The following is a 15,139-nucleotide window of genomic DNA, read 5'->3' as shown; positions in this document are numbered from 1 at the left end:
AGCGATCAGCCTCAACACTGAAACCACTGACAGGTGGTGAATAACATTGAATATTTTGTTACATTGGCACCTGTCTGTGGGTGGGATATACATTATTATGCAGCGGGTGAACAGTCAGTTGTTGAATCGGATATGTTGGAAACAGGAAAAATGATCAAGTGTTCGCATCAGAGCGCCAAATTGTAATGGCTAGATGACTCTGTTAGGGCATTTCCAAAACAGCAGGTCTTGTAGGGTGTTCCAGGTGTGCAGGGGTTAGTAAATACAAATAATGAGCCAAGGAAGGACAACCGGTGAACCAGGGCGAGGGTCAGGTGCGCCCAAGACTAATTGATGGTCATGGAGAGCGAAGACTTGCTCCTGTGGTCGGACCCCACAGGAGAGCTACTGCAGCACAAACTGCTGAAAACCTTAATGCAGGTCATGATAGAGATGTGTCAGAACACACAGTGATTCCCAGCTTGCTACATACGGAGCTGCGTAGCTGCAGACCAGTCAGAGTGTCCATGTTGACTCCTGTCCACTGCCAGAAGCAACTACAATGGACATGTGCGCTTCAGAACTGGACCACGGAGAAATGTAGGAAGTTGGCCTGGTCTGATGAATCGTGTTTTCCTTTACATTGGGTAGAAAGCCGTGTGTGTGTCGTTTACCTGGGGAAGGAGATGGCAGCAGGATGTGCTATTTATTGGGAAGAAGGAAAGCTGATGGAGGCTGTGGACAATGTTCTGCTGGGAAACCTTGGGTCCTGGCTTTAATGTGGACGTCACTTTGACAGGTACCACCGACCTAAACATTGTTGTTGACCATGTACACCCTTTCATAGCAATAGTAATCCCTGATGGTGTTGGCTTCCATCAGCAGGATAATGCACCTACCACTTGTTGAGGAAATGGTTTGAGGAACATGACAAAGTGTTCAAAGGTGTTGACTTATCCTCAAAATTCCCCAAATGTCAGTCAGATCGAGTGTCTTTGGGATGTGCTTGAAAACAAGTGCGATCCATTGATGGACCTCGCAGATTACAGGACCTAAAAGCTCTGCTGCTAACATTGGTGCCTGATACCTTCAGAGGTCTTGAGGACTCCTCGCCTCAACGGGTCAAAGCTGTTTTGGTGGCACGAAAAGGAACCTTAACAATATTAGGCAGGTGGTTTTAAACCTTTGGCTGATCTGTGCATGTCCCAAACTACTAAAAACAATACAAAACTTGTGTTACAGCTTTGACCCATTTCTTTTTGTATCCCAGTTGGATCACATGTCACATGGCTTTCAAGCTTGTGGATTTCAAAGTTATGAGGTCAGTGAGTGACGCATGGAAATATGTAAATCACATCTAGTTTTCATTTCAGTCTACTAGTGAATGAGGAAGACTGGCTGTATGGTCACAGTCATCTACTTGACTTTATAAACCATACATTAGCATTTCCTTGTTCGGCCCTTCGTGCCACAAGAGAAGGACGTGTCGCTCCACTAAGTAAATTAAGTCCACTGTAGCCAGCACCGTGACTTTCCAGCTAATGCTACAGTACACGCCTGACAAATGAAGATAGCAAGAAAGAGGAGGAAGAGAGCAGAGCACAAAGAGCAAAAGACAGAGCGATGGAGGGATGGAGAGAGACCACTGGTGAGCAGCAGTACACAACAGTGTGAGAATCATGAGTTTGACAACAGTGGCCCTGACCTTGCCAGTCGTGGACAGGTTCCAGATGAGCTTGGAGTTGGAGAGGTGTCAAGTGCTTTTAAGCTCTGTGGACATTTCTGAACTTATGTGGCCTCAGTGAGGCTTTCAATAGAGTATATGTGTCTCTGTGTGTGTGTGTGTGTGTGTGTGTGTGTGTGTGTGTGTGTGTGTGTGTGTGTGTGTGTGTGTGTGTGTGTGCGTTTGAGGGTGCTCTGAAGCAGAATTTTCACCCTTTTGAGCTGAGGGATGAGTGTGTGCCAGTTTGAAAGACCGTGTGTCCACCTCGGTGTTCATGTGTGTGTGCGCGTCTAGCTTTTTCCGACGGAGTCTATAAAGGCCAGTTGGGTGTGTGTTTGTGGGGCAGGCCTGTGGGCGGTGTAAGAAAAGTACCTGTTTGTGATGAGGCTTGATTGGAAGTAGGTCATGAAGCCTCCCGTTCTGTCTCTCCTGTTTCTCTCCATCTTTTTTTGCCATCTCTCTTTCTCCTCTCAAATCTCTCCATCTGTCTCTGTCACTAAATCTTCTTTTCTCTGGCAGGTTTATTCAAGCGTTTACTTTTCTGTTTCTTCCTTTATCTCACAATCTTTGCCTAACCCTCTCTTTCTATTACATTATTTCCTCTCATTTGCTTCCCTTCATTGCACTCTTGTTTCACAGAGTACCTTGTACTCTAGTCTATTATAATGCTTGATTTGTTATTCCAGTACATACATTTATCTTTTAAGGCTTTTGAAGTTTTACTACAAAATGCTCTGAAATTAGAAAATCAAGAAAAGGAGAATATTGCCTCAGGTATCCATTATCTCTACAATGTAGAGAATCCAGCCAGTTTAAGAGCTACCGTTTCAAATTAATGTCATTATACATAGTTTTGATTGAAGCAATATTACACGAGACGCTTACCGCATCACTGTCGTGCCAATAATGATGTTAAAGCGCACCCTCGAGGGAAATATTGTGATTATCCCACAAGTTACCAGCTAAATCAAATAATTAATCAAAATGTTTTCATATTGTGGGGCAATTTGCTCTCAAAATATATAACTTTTTGTTAGTGCAATCTCCGTTTCCATGGCAATACATGGGGTATGACTAAGAACTGAAAGCAATCAGTTGTGTCAGTAAACTCATATGTAATGTATGCAATGTCAGTAACAACCTAGCAACAGAGATGATTTCTAGTCCATTTTAATCCTTTCCAGAGATAGTGGGATTTTTCAAACTGAATAAATACAGCACAGGAACACGAAACTGCTTAGCTTACTCAATCTTGTTGTAAGTAAAAAAGCCACTGAAAAAAGATATCGATGGACTCGTGTATCTTTAAGATTGTAGCGTCGTGTCACCCACTCACTGGACTGCCGTCATTTTAGCCGCCATGTGTTAAACCTGGTCAAACTAGCCGCTGCCTGGATCTTAAGTGCGCGACTATCTGTGGTGTTACGGTACGGGTGCTGAGAAGCAGAACAAAGTACAAAGAAACACCCAATTCTGTGTAATGGTTCACATTTAATAGGCCTATAACAGCTAAAAACAACATTATATTGCATATTAAATTGTAAGGCTGTTCACAATAGAGAAGTTCTTTCCTCCTCCCTCCTCTTACATGACAGGTTGCTTGTTGTTAAATATAGAGTTTTTGATTGGTTCATGATCACGATCAGAGAAAACAACGAGATTTGATGGGAGTTAGTTAGTTTTAGGTTGAATGGTGCTCACGGCTCATCGCATGGACAGTGCTAACGTGCTGTTCTGTCCCCGAGCTCGAGCCCACAACCCAGTATAACCGCTATGCCTGATGTAAATGGACGTACTGTATGTTCTGTACTCACCTGCTGCAAGTTCGGTAAAGGTACGAAACGGAAGATTCCTTGTTGTGTGAAGTAATTTCCACCCACGCACATCCAGACGAAGCAGCCTGGTTTCCCACAAACGGCTACAACACGACAACATGAAATTCAACTCCAATCAGATATTCCCATTGAGAAGGCAGAGCGATATTTTTAGTGATGAGGACGGTGTGCTGTCATGCTGATTTGAGCACGTTTCAAATGTACAGTTAACCAATCAGATCTCCGATTGAACTTCTTGTTGCATAATAGGGGCTTTCTATCAGTTGTCAAAACTAAATCAAATCAGAGCCACATATCTAGATGCCATTTCATGTTCTCAGTTCTTCCCTTCAGTATCTCTGTTCCCATTAACACTATCTATTGCACTGTTTACACATTTAGTTCCCATGTCTGAATATGCACACATCACACACACACACACACACACACACACACACACACACACACACACACACACTAACCACCACGTGCACAACACATGCACACACGACAAATTCACACCTCACCTCACATTCACACCGCGTATACCCCAAGTGTGCACGCAGCAAAGCTGCAGTATGTTTTGTCTGCCTCGACCGCACGCTGCCATATGGGGCATGTTATCATTCTCCATATAGGTTCCTCCTCTACAAATCCAATAAGTACAGTGCACCACAGTAATTGCTACGGAGTGTAATTCATCAGTAATTCATGTCAGGGTTAATTTATTAAAACTGATCTATCAATGATTCACACAACTCCTCCATTATTCACAGCAGAACATGCGCTAAAACGTATCTGTGTCAGGCCATGGATTTAGCATGGCAAATTTGTGTATGTGTGTGTGTGTGTGTCACTATGTCGTTCTGATATACAGAAGCATTTAACAAGCTTTCCTTAAATAAAACGAGAAAGAATAGAATCACTGATGCCTTTAAAGCTGCATAATGGGTGAGTTAGTGAAAGGGAAATCGCGACTGTAGATGTGATTGGAGCACAACATGTCGAACTCCGGTCAGCGCCACTAGCTTTTGTTCACCAGGTGGAGACAGCTGCTTCTGCTGTTTGAATTTTAATTCACCTTCTGTACAGTACAGCTGAGAGTTTCTCCTCTGGCTTAAGCTGGAAACTGACGGGTTCAACAGGATATCAAAACATGGGGTTTAGAGGATGGGTGGATGTGTGACTCCGTCTTATCATATTATTCACACAGTGTGTGCACAGGATTTCTAATATGCACGTAACGTAATGCAGTCTCATGACACACAGGGTAGCTTTAGGACATAGATGGAAGCGGTTTGGGAGTTGGTTCTTATTCACATGTTTACTTGCGTGTCTGGCGTGTAAAGGAAGGCAGTGAAGGTGACTGACTGTCATCCAGGTTTCAACAAGGTGCTTAACACCCAGCTGCCCCGGTGGAGCATCTCAAAGAGCAGGGCGGCTCTCAGATGTTGCCTTTATATTCATCTTTGAGTGCGAATGCTGAGCAAACCGTCTCCGTCTGAGTGTCTGTGGGTACGTGCGTGTCCTCTTCTTTTTTTGGTGGTGATACAGGAAGTTCAGAGGAGGCGACAGCGAGAGGACACGGAGACGTTCCTGCCCGTAAACACGGTCGTCAGAGTGTGATGGCAGAAGAGCGACGAGCACGTCGCAATCTAGTTGTAATATGTCCCATCCCCTCCCTTTTTTTTTTTTCTTTGAATCCCACCTCTCTCTCTCTCTCTCTCTCTCTCTCTCTCTCTCTCTCTCTCTCTCTCTCTGTCTCTTTCCCCCACCCTCTGTGAGATTACCGTTACCATAGTAACGCGGCACATTGGCTCGGAAATCACAGTGGTTGTGGGTGCCATGGCAACACACATATGCTTGTGATTTGCTGCTGACAGTGTGTAGGTTGCTCGCACACACACACACACACACACACACACACACACACACACACACACACACACAGGCCCGTGCATTTGTAGCACGTAACAATAGCTGGCTCAATAAAGATTAAAGGGGCCACAGCGTCAAGTCATTTTGTAAATGACTTATGATTTATGCAGCAGATTCCATGCACTTTGTATCAGTGCCAGGGCTCTACAGGATGGGGCTGTTAGCCGGACACATGGGGCTGCATGAGACGGTATGATGCTGGGTGATTCTGATCCTCACAGCCCATTGAAAATATCAATATTTAATACAGGAAATAGAATAAGGAAGCTGGCATTAGAGTAATTGCTGGATTACATAAATCATTCCATTCTGGAGTGGAAAGATAGATGGATAAATGGATAGATAGATAGAAAGAGAGAGCATCATCACGCTCTCCCAAGGAACAAAAAAAAGAAGCAGTCGCTCAAGACGAGCTGATTCTGCTGGTGATCATGTGTCCTGGCACACGACCCTGTCCGATGCTCACAGACCTCATCAGCACACTGGCACCGAGCCAGTCCTCTCCGCACATACAGTCACATTCACATGCACCTTCTTCTGTCATTTATTTATTCATCTACATATATATATATATATATATATATATATATATATATATGGTGTGCATGGTGTTGAGGCACAGTGTTTCCATGGAAACAGTCACAGAGAGAGAGAGAGAGAGAGAGAGAGAAGGTGATAGAGAGTAAAGGGCTGAGGGAGGAAACGAGTTAAGAGAGCCTGTGTGTGTGTGTGTGTGTGTGTGTGTGTGTGTGTGTGTGTGTGTGTGTGGGGAGGGGTGGGGGAGGTGGGGGGGGGGGGTTGACAGTGAAGTGAATCCAAGTTCACCTGACATAAACATTCCTGTCCTCATGTACACACACTTACACACTCCAACACACATTAACACCAATGCTGCTCTCTCAAACACACACATACACACAATGTTTTTTTACTCGTGACACCAGATACAAACTGCATTGCTTGTTTTTGTGCCTTTCTTCATCTCTCTCTTCCTCTCTCCCTCAATGTACTGTATCTGCCTGGCTGAGTCTCTTTATAGTTTATAGAATTCAAATAACATTTATTCATGTTATTTTAAAGCCAATATTTAGGTAACATTTTTAATAATAATAATAATAAGAAGAAGAATAAACTTTATTTGTATAGCACCTTTCATACAAGAAATGCAGCTCAAAGTGCTTCACAGCACTTTAGCTGGTAGATTGTAGATTTGTATTAACGGTTATCTGATGAGGAGGAGGATGGATGAGTATATTGTTTCTCAAGTTTCTATCACTTCCTTGAGAGTTTGGTTGGAAGCCCATTCTGCAAAAATCTCCACTCAGCCAGCAAAACAGCCGACAGTTAATCTAGTCTAGACTGGTTGCCTGGGAAGAGATCCCAGTCACGTAAAAGTCCTGCATATAACCCCCATACATTTTTACACTTGAGTTTTTGTACCGATTAATGAAATGAGCTATACTGTGTTCATTTGAGGTCACAAAGTGCTGATGGGGGGAGTTTTTTATACCTTCAAACAGGTGTGTCCAGTCTTTGTGATAAACTAGCAGTGGCTTGTATTTGACAGACAGATATGAGAGTGCTGTCAATCTTCTCTGACTGTCCATCAAAGAAGTTCCCAAAATATCGAACTATTTCTTTAATTTCACATCAGTAAGAGTGAATGCTTTTTGCCGTTGCCGGGTTTGAATGTGTAATATTTGACAGAAGGATGTGATGATTTTCTGAAACTAATTTCCCTTAGTCCTGTCTTAAAGCCTTCGTCTGCTGTTCTGCTCAAATGTCCTTCCGCAAGTGATGACTAATGTATATTCATCTATTTATGGGAGAGCTGGTTAGACACAAGCCGATAGCCATTTCTTGAATTCAGATGGGTTTGTCTGAAATGATAGATGCTTACAAAATAAGTTGCCACACAATGAAACGTAAATGTTTGGGGAACTGAGTCACTGATCAAGAATGCGTATATATATATATATATATATACGCATTCTTGATCAGATATATATATATAGAGTAAATAAGACGTTTGTGAAATGCCACTGACAACGACGTTATTCAGCGAGTGATAGATGACTCAATCTGTTTCCTTCTCTGTCCCCTTTGTCAATGTTTCCCTCTACAGGTACCTGATGAATGTGACGTTTGAGGGGCGTAATCTGTCGTTCAGCGAGGACGGATACCAGATGCACCCCAAGCTGGTCATCCTTCTGCTCAACAAAGACAGACAGTGGGACAGGGTGAGACATGGGGTGACGGTGTCCGTGTATGTGTGTGTCAATGTGTGTGTGTGTGTGTGTGTGTGTGTGTGTGTGTGTGTGTGTGTTCATCTTTTCTCATTACTGATGGGGAAAAAGGAAAGACTCGAGAAAAAAAACCAGATCCTCTGCATTTATTGGTCGTTCCTGACCTTTAGATTCCAGTCAAACCTAATTGTCCTCTGATGTTAACAGCAAAATAATGTATGAACTGTTAAATCGTGGATAGAAGCAGTGTCAGTGAGTCCTGGTGCATCAGTGTTTTTCTATCTTCTGGCTCCTTATCATTTGATTTTCACTTTTTAAGCATTTCAAGCCTTGAGCTTTATAGGCGCTCCTCTGATTAGATATTATCAACTCTGTGAAGGTGCCTTTGAGCAATGCACTGCAGTCAAGGCTTCAGATTGGCGATGTACTGTGAATGCCGGTCTACAGCTGTTTGAAATTTGAAAGTTTGGTGAACAATTTGACACAACCCTTCCTTAATGTGGCATTTTCACAAAATTACAGATTCTATTTGCCCGTTTGCCAAAACAGCCAAAAATGTCAATTTTTTTTCTCACTTGTTTCTATTGAAGTATCAACACTTCCTGTCAGAACTGACATGTAGCAAGTGTCAATGTGATATATTTTACATTCAAGCGTTGGTTGTACACGTCCTCAAATTAACGCAATGCGTATGCAAGATGCAATACACACACATGACTGGTATAGGTGCAGGGGCAGTGTGGAGCAGTGACAGCACCACAGAAACTGATTAACAAAATGGCAACAAGTCTGATAGCGTTATTTCCGTAGACAGCAGGAAATGCTGAAAATACGGAGTGTGGATGGTGCAGGCGGTGTGTTTTGTCCCCCGGTGATCTTGCAATCAGCAAAGTTGTGATCTTCTCGATTGGCACCATGTTTATTGCTTGCATCAGCTGAATCAGGATGTTCTAATGGTATCATTGTTTCTCCGGTGTGTCGTCTGGTGGAGTCCTCCAGTAATACGCAGAGTACAGGGGCAAGTATGTTAGCAATCACGGCGCAAAACGGTTGTAAACGCCAACGCATGGTTTAAAAGCAAGTATATCTCTGGTGACGCTCTATATCAGACACTGTCAAGTTACTGTTTCAAGTCGGGGCAGTAGCTGAGCCATGATGATGTCGACATTGGTGGCATTATTTATCAATACATGTGTAATCGAGTTCTGAATGTTTGCTGAGGAACTGCTTGAGCAAGCGCTGTGACATGCAGGGAGCAGGGAGAAGCTATAACTTTCGTGAGTAAGCATTCCTTGACTTGTGTCGCTTGAGCAACATCAGCACGTTACGTTACGCTAGTTTTTGTGACCACTGGTGCGTGTGCATTAACAATCTCACCATGTATCTCAAAAGTGAGCAGCACATCAAAGTTTGTGACAAATGTTTGGGGAACAGTAAGAAGTCACAAGGACCCAAATCCTACAAGTAAGCTGATGGGGAGCTAGGATTGTGCATTTTCAACACGCTGTGAGTGGGTGCATTGTCATGTTGGAGAACCAAAGTGGCATCATGTCACAGTTCAGGCCATTTGCACTGAATGTTTTGGTTCAGACGCCTCAGAACGTCACAGTTGAACCCAGTGTTGACAGTCTGACTTTGGAGGATGAGATCACGGTGCATAGCCCTGTGACTGTCAAAGGAAACCCACCTTGTGCCGCTCATGACCCGATGCGCCTTTTTTCGACGTTGCAAAGTGACATTATTCCCTTTTTAAAATGCAAATGCTGCTAAATAAACCTCGCCCGGCTCACTGCTTCATTACTGTACGCTTTCTGAAGCATTTCAAGGGTCTCTGTTGCTCCGTTTTCCGAGCTTGACACAAACTTTGATGTGTGCTCTCTGTTCAATGTGACGTGGCAAATGTTCACATGTCAGCGGTCACTTAAATGCATATAACTCAGATACTGATGTTGATCAAACGAAGGTTGAAGCTTCCCTGTGCTCCATGTGCACTTCATGGTGTTGCACTCAACTGGGAATGGTTTTAAAGCTTTTTGATCCACCCTCGTACAGTAATCTGTTTGTGCACATACGTTCCGAGTTCTGTGTAGAGTTTACATGTTCCCCCTGCGTCTGCAAGGGCTTCCTCCGGGTATTCCAGTTTCCTCCAATAGACACGCAGGTTTGGGTTAATTCGTGACTCTTAATAGTCCATAGGTATGACTAAAGTATGCGAATGGCTGCCTGTTTCTTTATGTCAGCCCTGCGCTTGACTGGCAGCTTATCCAGAATCCTGATCTTGTGCAGTATCAGCTGAGGATGAGCAGATGTAGCTAAAGGATGGAGATGAAGTTGAGTCCAGAAATCCCACGTATTGAAATGAGCGTTAGATTGATAGTCCAATTTTTTGTTGTTGTATTTGCCTGCTTCCATGTGACCTAATGAATAAAAAACAAACTTCATTCAAACTTTATATGTACGGAGTCAATTCACGAAGGACAGTCAATGACATTGTACGGATGCAAGAATAGTTAAAAAGTCTTTAAGTATGGGTGGGGGAGAGTAATTCTGAGTCACGCTTCGAACCGACAACCTTAAATGAACCTCACCACCTGCCCCGTCACCAGCGTGCACCTGTGTTTCCTGATGCTCCTCCTCCATTGTATCTGTGTCCTGCAGTCTGGCTCCTTTGACTCTCCCTATTCTTTATTCTCAGTATTTCTCTCTTTCTTCTGCCTCTCTAATCTATATTCTGTCCTCTGATCAGAGAACAAGGTGAGTCGCTCCCCTTCTGCCTCCCCACTCTCTCTCTCACTCTCTTTCTCTCCCCCATGGTCCCCTTGCAGCCTGCACCACCCCTCCACCACCTCCTCTCCCCCCCCCACTCCCTCACTCATGTTTAATTCTTAGCTTGACTTCCAGCTGAACCACTTTTCTCGGATCCTAATGAGTTCCAGCTCCTACAACCATCCTTACGCCGCACCTTTGAAGTAGTGTGACAACTCTGTAGTGTCCAGTCCCATTTATTGTCCTCTAGGCTGATTTTAACCCGTTTTTTTTCCAACCCATGTTCCTTTTTCTCCACCTGTCCGTCCCTCCATCTCAGTCTACTCCTGCTCATCCTTTTTTTTTTGTCCAAGTAGAGAAAGGCTGCATTGTGCCCGAGGGATACACAGCCTCAGCTTGTCCACTCTGGGCAGCCTTGCCAAGTTTGTGTTCCCGGGAGTGCAATGTGTTTGAGCACATTTACATATTTAACGAGTGTGCAAACCTGACTTTTGCACACTCACACCACAGCTCCCTGTCCTGCCCTATCTCCCATTATACTGTGTCCAATTAGCTGATGATCCATTTCCACTTCCGCCCACATCTTTCCCTTGATGAAAGTGGCCTACTGGGCACATGTAGAGGAGAAGGTCACGGTGCAAAGTCTCCAGGTATGGTTTTATGCGAGTGGCAACTGGGGGAGCTTGACTAATTGATGGGGCTTATTCAGTGGAGTAGAGCCACAAGGGCTAGAGGGCTCTCCAGACATACAGCTGGTCACTCCTCTATAGAAGAGCCAGCGTTTTGCATTTGAATGAGCTCCATCTCTGGCTTTCATTTCCTGTCACATAGACACCCACTCGCTCACTTTAAACACTCCTTTTCTCTCTGGAAAAAAGTGTCTGTGTTTCATATCTCTTTTTCTTCATTTAATCTCTCCATCCCTGTATTTCTCTGCCCATCCTCTCCCCTTGATCTGAATTCTGCTCGTTACTCTGATTCAGTCCCGTCCTTCAGTTTAACCTTGCTCTCATTCTCCACTCCGGGTCTCAGTCCTCTCTCCTCTCCTCTCCTCTCCTCTCCTAATCACAATAAAATACTGAAAACAGGAAGTGAGACTATAAAAACGTAACAAGTATACAAACTCTACAGTATAATGCTCTTTGGCGATATCTGTCAAAATTGTTTGCACGTGCAGAGCTACAGTTATTGTTGTTAATTTCAATATTTTAGGTGCTTCCAGACGGAATCACAAAAGAATTTGAATAGAAATGAGGAGTTTCTGTGATTGCAGTTAATCAGTGTATGATTATTTAAGGCAATCTGAATGTCTTTTGTTTTCTGCGTTCTACGGTCTCTGCAGGTGGGTAAATGGGAGAACCGTTCCCTGTCCATGAAGTACCATGTGTGGCCTCGCTATGAACTATATGGGGGGCCAGCAAACATCGAGGATGACCACCTGTCCATTGTGACATTGGAGGAGGCTCCGTTCGTCATTGTGGAAGACGTGGATCCGCTCAGTGGGACCTGCATGAGGAACACCGTACCCTGCCGGAAACAAATCAAAACACTGTGAGACTCAAATCTCAGATGTACCGAGTCAGTATATGGAGTGAATGAATGCATGTTAAAATGCCTGAGAATCAAGATTTAAGAATGCATGACAAGACAAAAACAACTTCCCATTGAGTAAGTAGTGAAATCAGTGTGAAAAGATTGTTACAGATAAACTTTCTGCCCATCTGCCACAGTAGCTCACCGATTCGGCCAGTGTGCAACTCAGCAAAGTAAAAATGAGAAGGAAAAAAACCCTGGCAACCGCCTAAATTTTGCTTGTGAATGATGTTAAGTTCCCACGGCAGCTTCGCAGAGCCCGAGGTAGAATCGCTTCACACTTCACTGGTGTGAGAGTGACGGTGTCATAAAACAGTAAATCACATTTACAATTAACATTTCATGCCAATTCAGACAGATGTTCATTTGCGATTAAATAATGATCTATGTGTCTGTCTATGCAGTAATCAGACGAAAGATTCAGGGATCTACATCAAGCGGTGCTGTAAGGGCTTCTGCATCGACATCCTGAAGAAGATTGCCAAGTCAGTCAAGTTTACCTACGACCTTTACCTGGTCACTAATGGCAAACACGGCAAGAAGATCAATGGAACCTGGAACGGCATGGTGGGAGAGGTGAGGACATAACGCCTCAGTGTGTTTTTATGTGTGTAACTTACATGCTGTATAAGACTAAAAGTTTTCAGAGGAGATATCGCCAGTGTGTCTCACCATTAACAATGTTCAGTGTGGAGCTGCCACATTTCACAGGTCAACAAGTAAAAGCCTCTTTGTGCTTCTCAACCTGTATAAATTATGTGACAATCGCAGATGTAATTTGTTGGCAGAGCTTGCAAATGAAAATTGCCGCTAATTCACATTTCTATTGATGTTACTGCTGTTTAAAGGTGGTGTTAAGACATTTGGGCTGTCAGTGTCGGCGTATAAAGACACGAGCATATTTGGCAGCGTGTCAGGTAAGGAAAGGAGAGCGACCGGGAAATGTCTGGTTGAGGTTAGAACAGTAAATGCTCCAATTACAAAACAGGTTTCAGTGCACAGAGGTGTCGTGCTCGGTGCAGGGGTGTATTTAGGTCTGTAGATAATTACACCAACAACAAACTGTGCAGGAAAAAACAACAATGTGGAGAACATTTGTTTCTTTTACGCTTTGTGCAGATTTGGAAATCAGATGTTATACAGTATTGCAACAGATTTTCACATATTTTATGTGACATGATTTAAATGTAGTTTTTCCTTGAAAAAAAAATCAGACACCCTTTCAGGTTCAGTGTCACTTATCATAAGTTTGCTTCGTAAAATTGTTACATGACTGCCAAAGAAATTCTTACCACTATACAATACATCTGCATCATCCGCAAATAAAATAAAATAAAATCTTGCATCCGATAGGTGCTCCTTTGAGTTTACACTCGCATAGTCAAAGCTGTGAGCTCTTAACCTCCAAATAAAATGTAAATTATCATCTCCGTGCATTCTGTGAGATAATGTTTGATTTAACCTGCTGAGAATTTAACACGTCAAGATGCTGGGAATTACTGCCACGGTGAAGATCAAAGAGGAGACAAAGTTATAGTCCGTGTTCAACCCTTTCAGCCCAGTGAACTGTGAAAGATTAAACTTACCCGGAAACTTCCTTGAGGGTTAATTTCCTCTTTTTAAGTGCGTTTTCGTACCTTGAATTATGAGCTTTCCTTTTCCGGGTCAACCCCTCCGCCCAACAGGCCTAATGCTTGTGTAAGATGGGTTAAGCGCCTCGCCCCAGGGTGCGTACAGCTCAGTCTGCTGCAACAATTCACTTTGGGCTCTAAACATTTCGTAATCGACATTGGTCCCACGGTAAGGTCATTGTCAGTTCTCATACTTCAACCTATAAGAGCAACCTGCACTTCTGTTGTTTGACTTTGGCCATTTGTTAATGAAGGAAAAGGAAACAGATCAATAGTATTCCTAAGGTCACAAGTTGGAAACACGCTCCGTCGCTCCGTGTGGGGGACGCAGAAGTTTGAACAACCTTCAGAAGTCAGACAAGATTGCGTGTCCATTTATTTCTCCCCACAGTCAAACTTTTGCTGTTGAATTTACATTAAACAGACCCATTTAATCTCTTACATAAAGCCATTATAGTCTTCCTGCCAGTGTCTTTAGTGGGCATAAGTGTGGTCACCTGTAATAAACTCTATCACCCTGACTAAAAGCCGTAATGTGCCATCTTCTTCTCACCTCCACAGATGAATGGTCATTAGAAGGAGGGCGGGGGGGGGCATCATCTCCCACTCTCCCACACACACAGACACATGCAGGCAAGGGATACTTATGCGTGAATGATCACAGAAACGAGAGCCTACATACGTGAATGCAGTTACGTGGACACAGGGGAGCGTACACACCCGGATTGTTTCTATATGTGCACCGAGAAGGAGCACTTGTAAGGTCAATTTCCTCCTCACACACACCTCAGCATAACTCTACCATATCTGCTGAACCTAACAAAACCGACCTGTGTCCTTCTCCGATTGGAACACGGCCAAAGCTACAGTACACCTCGCACCCTTAATGGACCCAGATCTGGACGGACGGACACACACACACACACACACACACACACACACACACACACACACACACACACACACACCAGGACGTGTCTCAGCACACTCCCGAACACCCACAGAGATCGCTGAGGGCCTTTACACAATTTGCCACGTCTCTGAAAGACAAAAGATCAAAAGGAAAAAAGAAAAGAAAAGAAAGGAAATCGATGAAGGCTTGAGAAGACCTACATTTTGTCCTAACTCGATTCTAGCAGTCAGTGTCAGATTTCATGGGCTGCATTGACTTGTGCTGCCCCTGATACTCCTAATCTAAAATATTAGAGGCAATAGACTTGATTACATGAATTTGGCCTCGCTAGCAGAGTCACATAAAGAGACTGGCGTACACACACACACACACACACACACACACACACACACACACACACACACATACCGACCAAGACACATAAACACACACAAAACGCAGCTCCTCGCTCACTCATTCTCAGCAACACCCACATGGGTCACTTTCATAACACGGAGAGAACAAGTCGTAGGAGGGAGATGGAGAGAGCGAGCAGA

The 15,139-nt window shown here is 43.8% G+C and overlaps 1 protein-coding gene across 5 annotated transcripts in view; it reads left to right on the top strand.

The window, feature by feature from the left end:
- Positions 1–15,139, top strand: part of LOC138198199 (glutamate receptor ionotropic, NMDA 2B-like) — a 133,559-nt gene that overhangs the window by 90,238 nt on the left and 28,182 nt on the right. For all 5 annotated transcript variants that reach the window (XM_069149473.1, XM_069149472.1, XM_069149471.1 and 2 more), the window contains 3 exons: positions 7,580–7,694; positions 11,809–12,017; positions 12,464–12,635. In XM_069149473.1, coding sequence (XP_069005574.1) covers positions 7,580–7,694; positions 11,809–12,017; positions 12,464–12,635 — 496 coding nt within the window. The remainder of the gene's footprint in view (positions 1–7,579; positions 7,695–11,808; positions 12,018–12,463; positions 12,636–15,139) is intronic.

The sequence above is a fragment of the Embiotoca jacksoni genome, unplaced genomic scaffold (assembly GCF_022577435.1).
Source record: "Embiotoca jacksoni isolate LCO1_2020_lvr unplaced genomic scaffold, fEmbJac1.0.p SCAF_15, whole genome shotgun sequence".
NCBI classification, from domain to species: domain Eukaryota; kingdom Metazoa; phylum Chordata; class Actinopteri; family Embiotocidae; genus Embiotoca; species Embiotoca jacksoni.
This window is presented reverse-complemented; position numbering and strand designations above follow the sequence as displayed.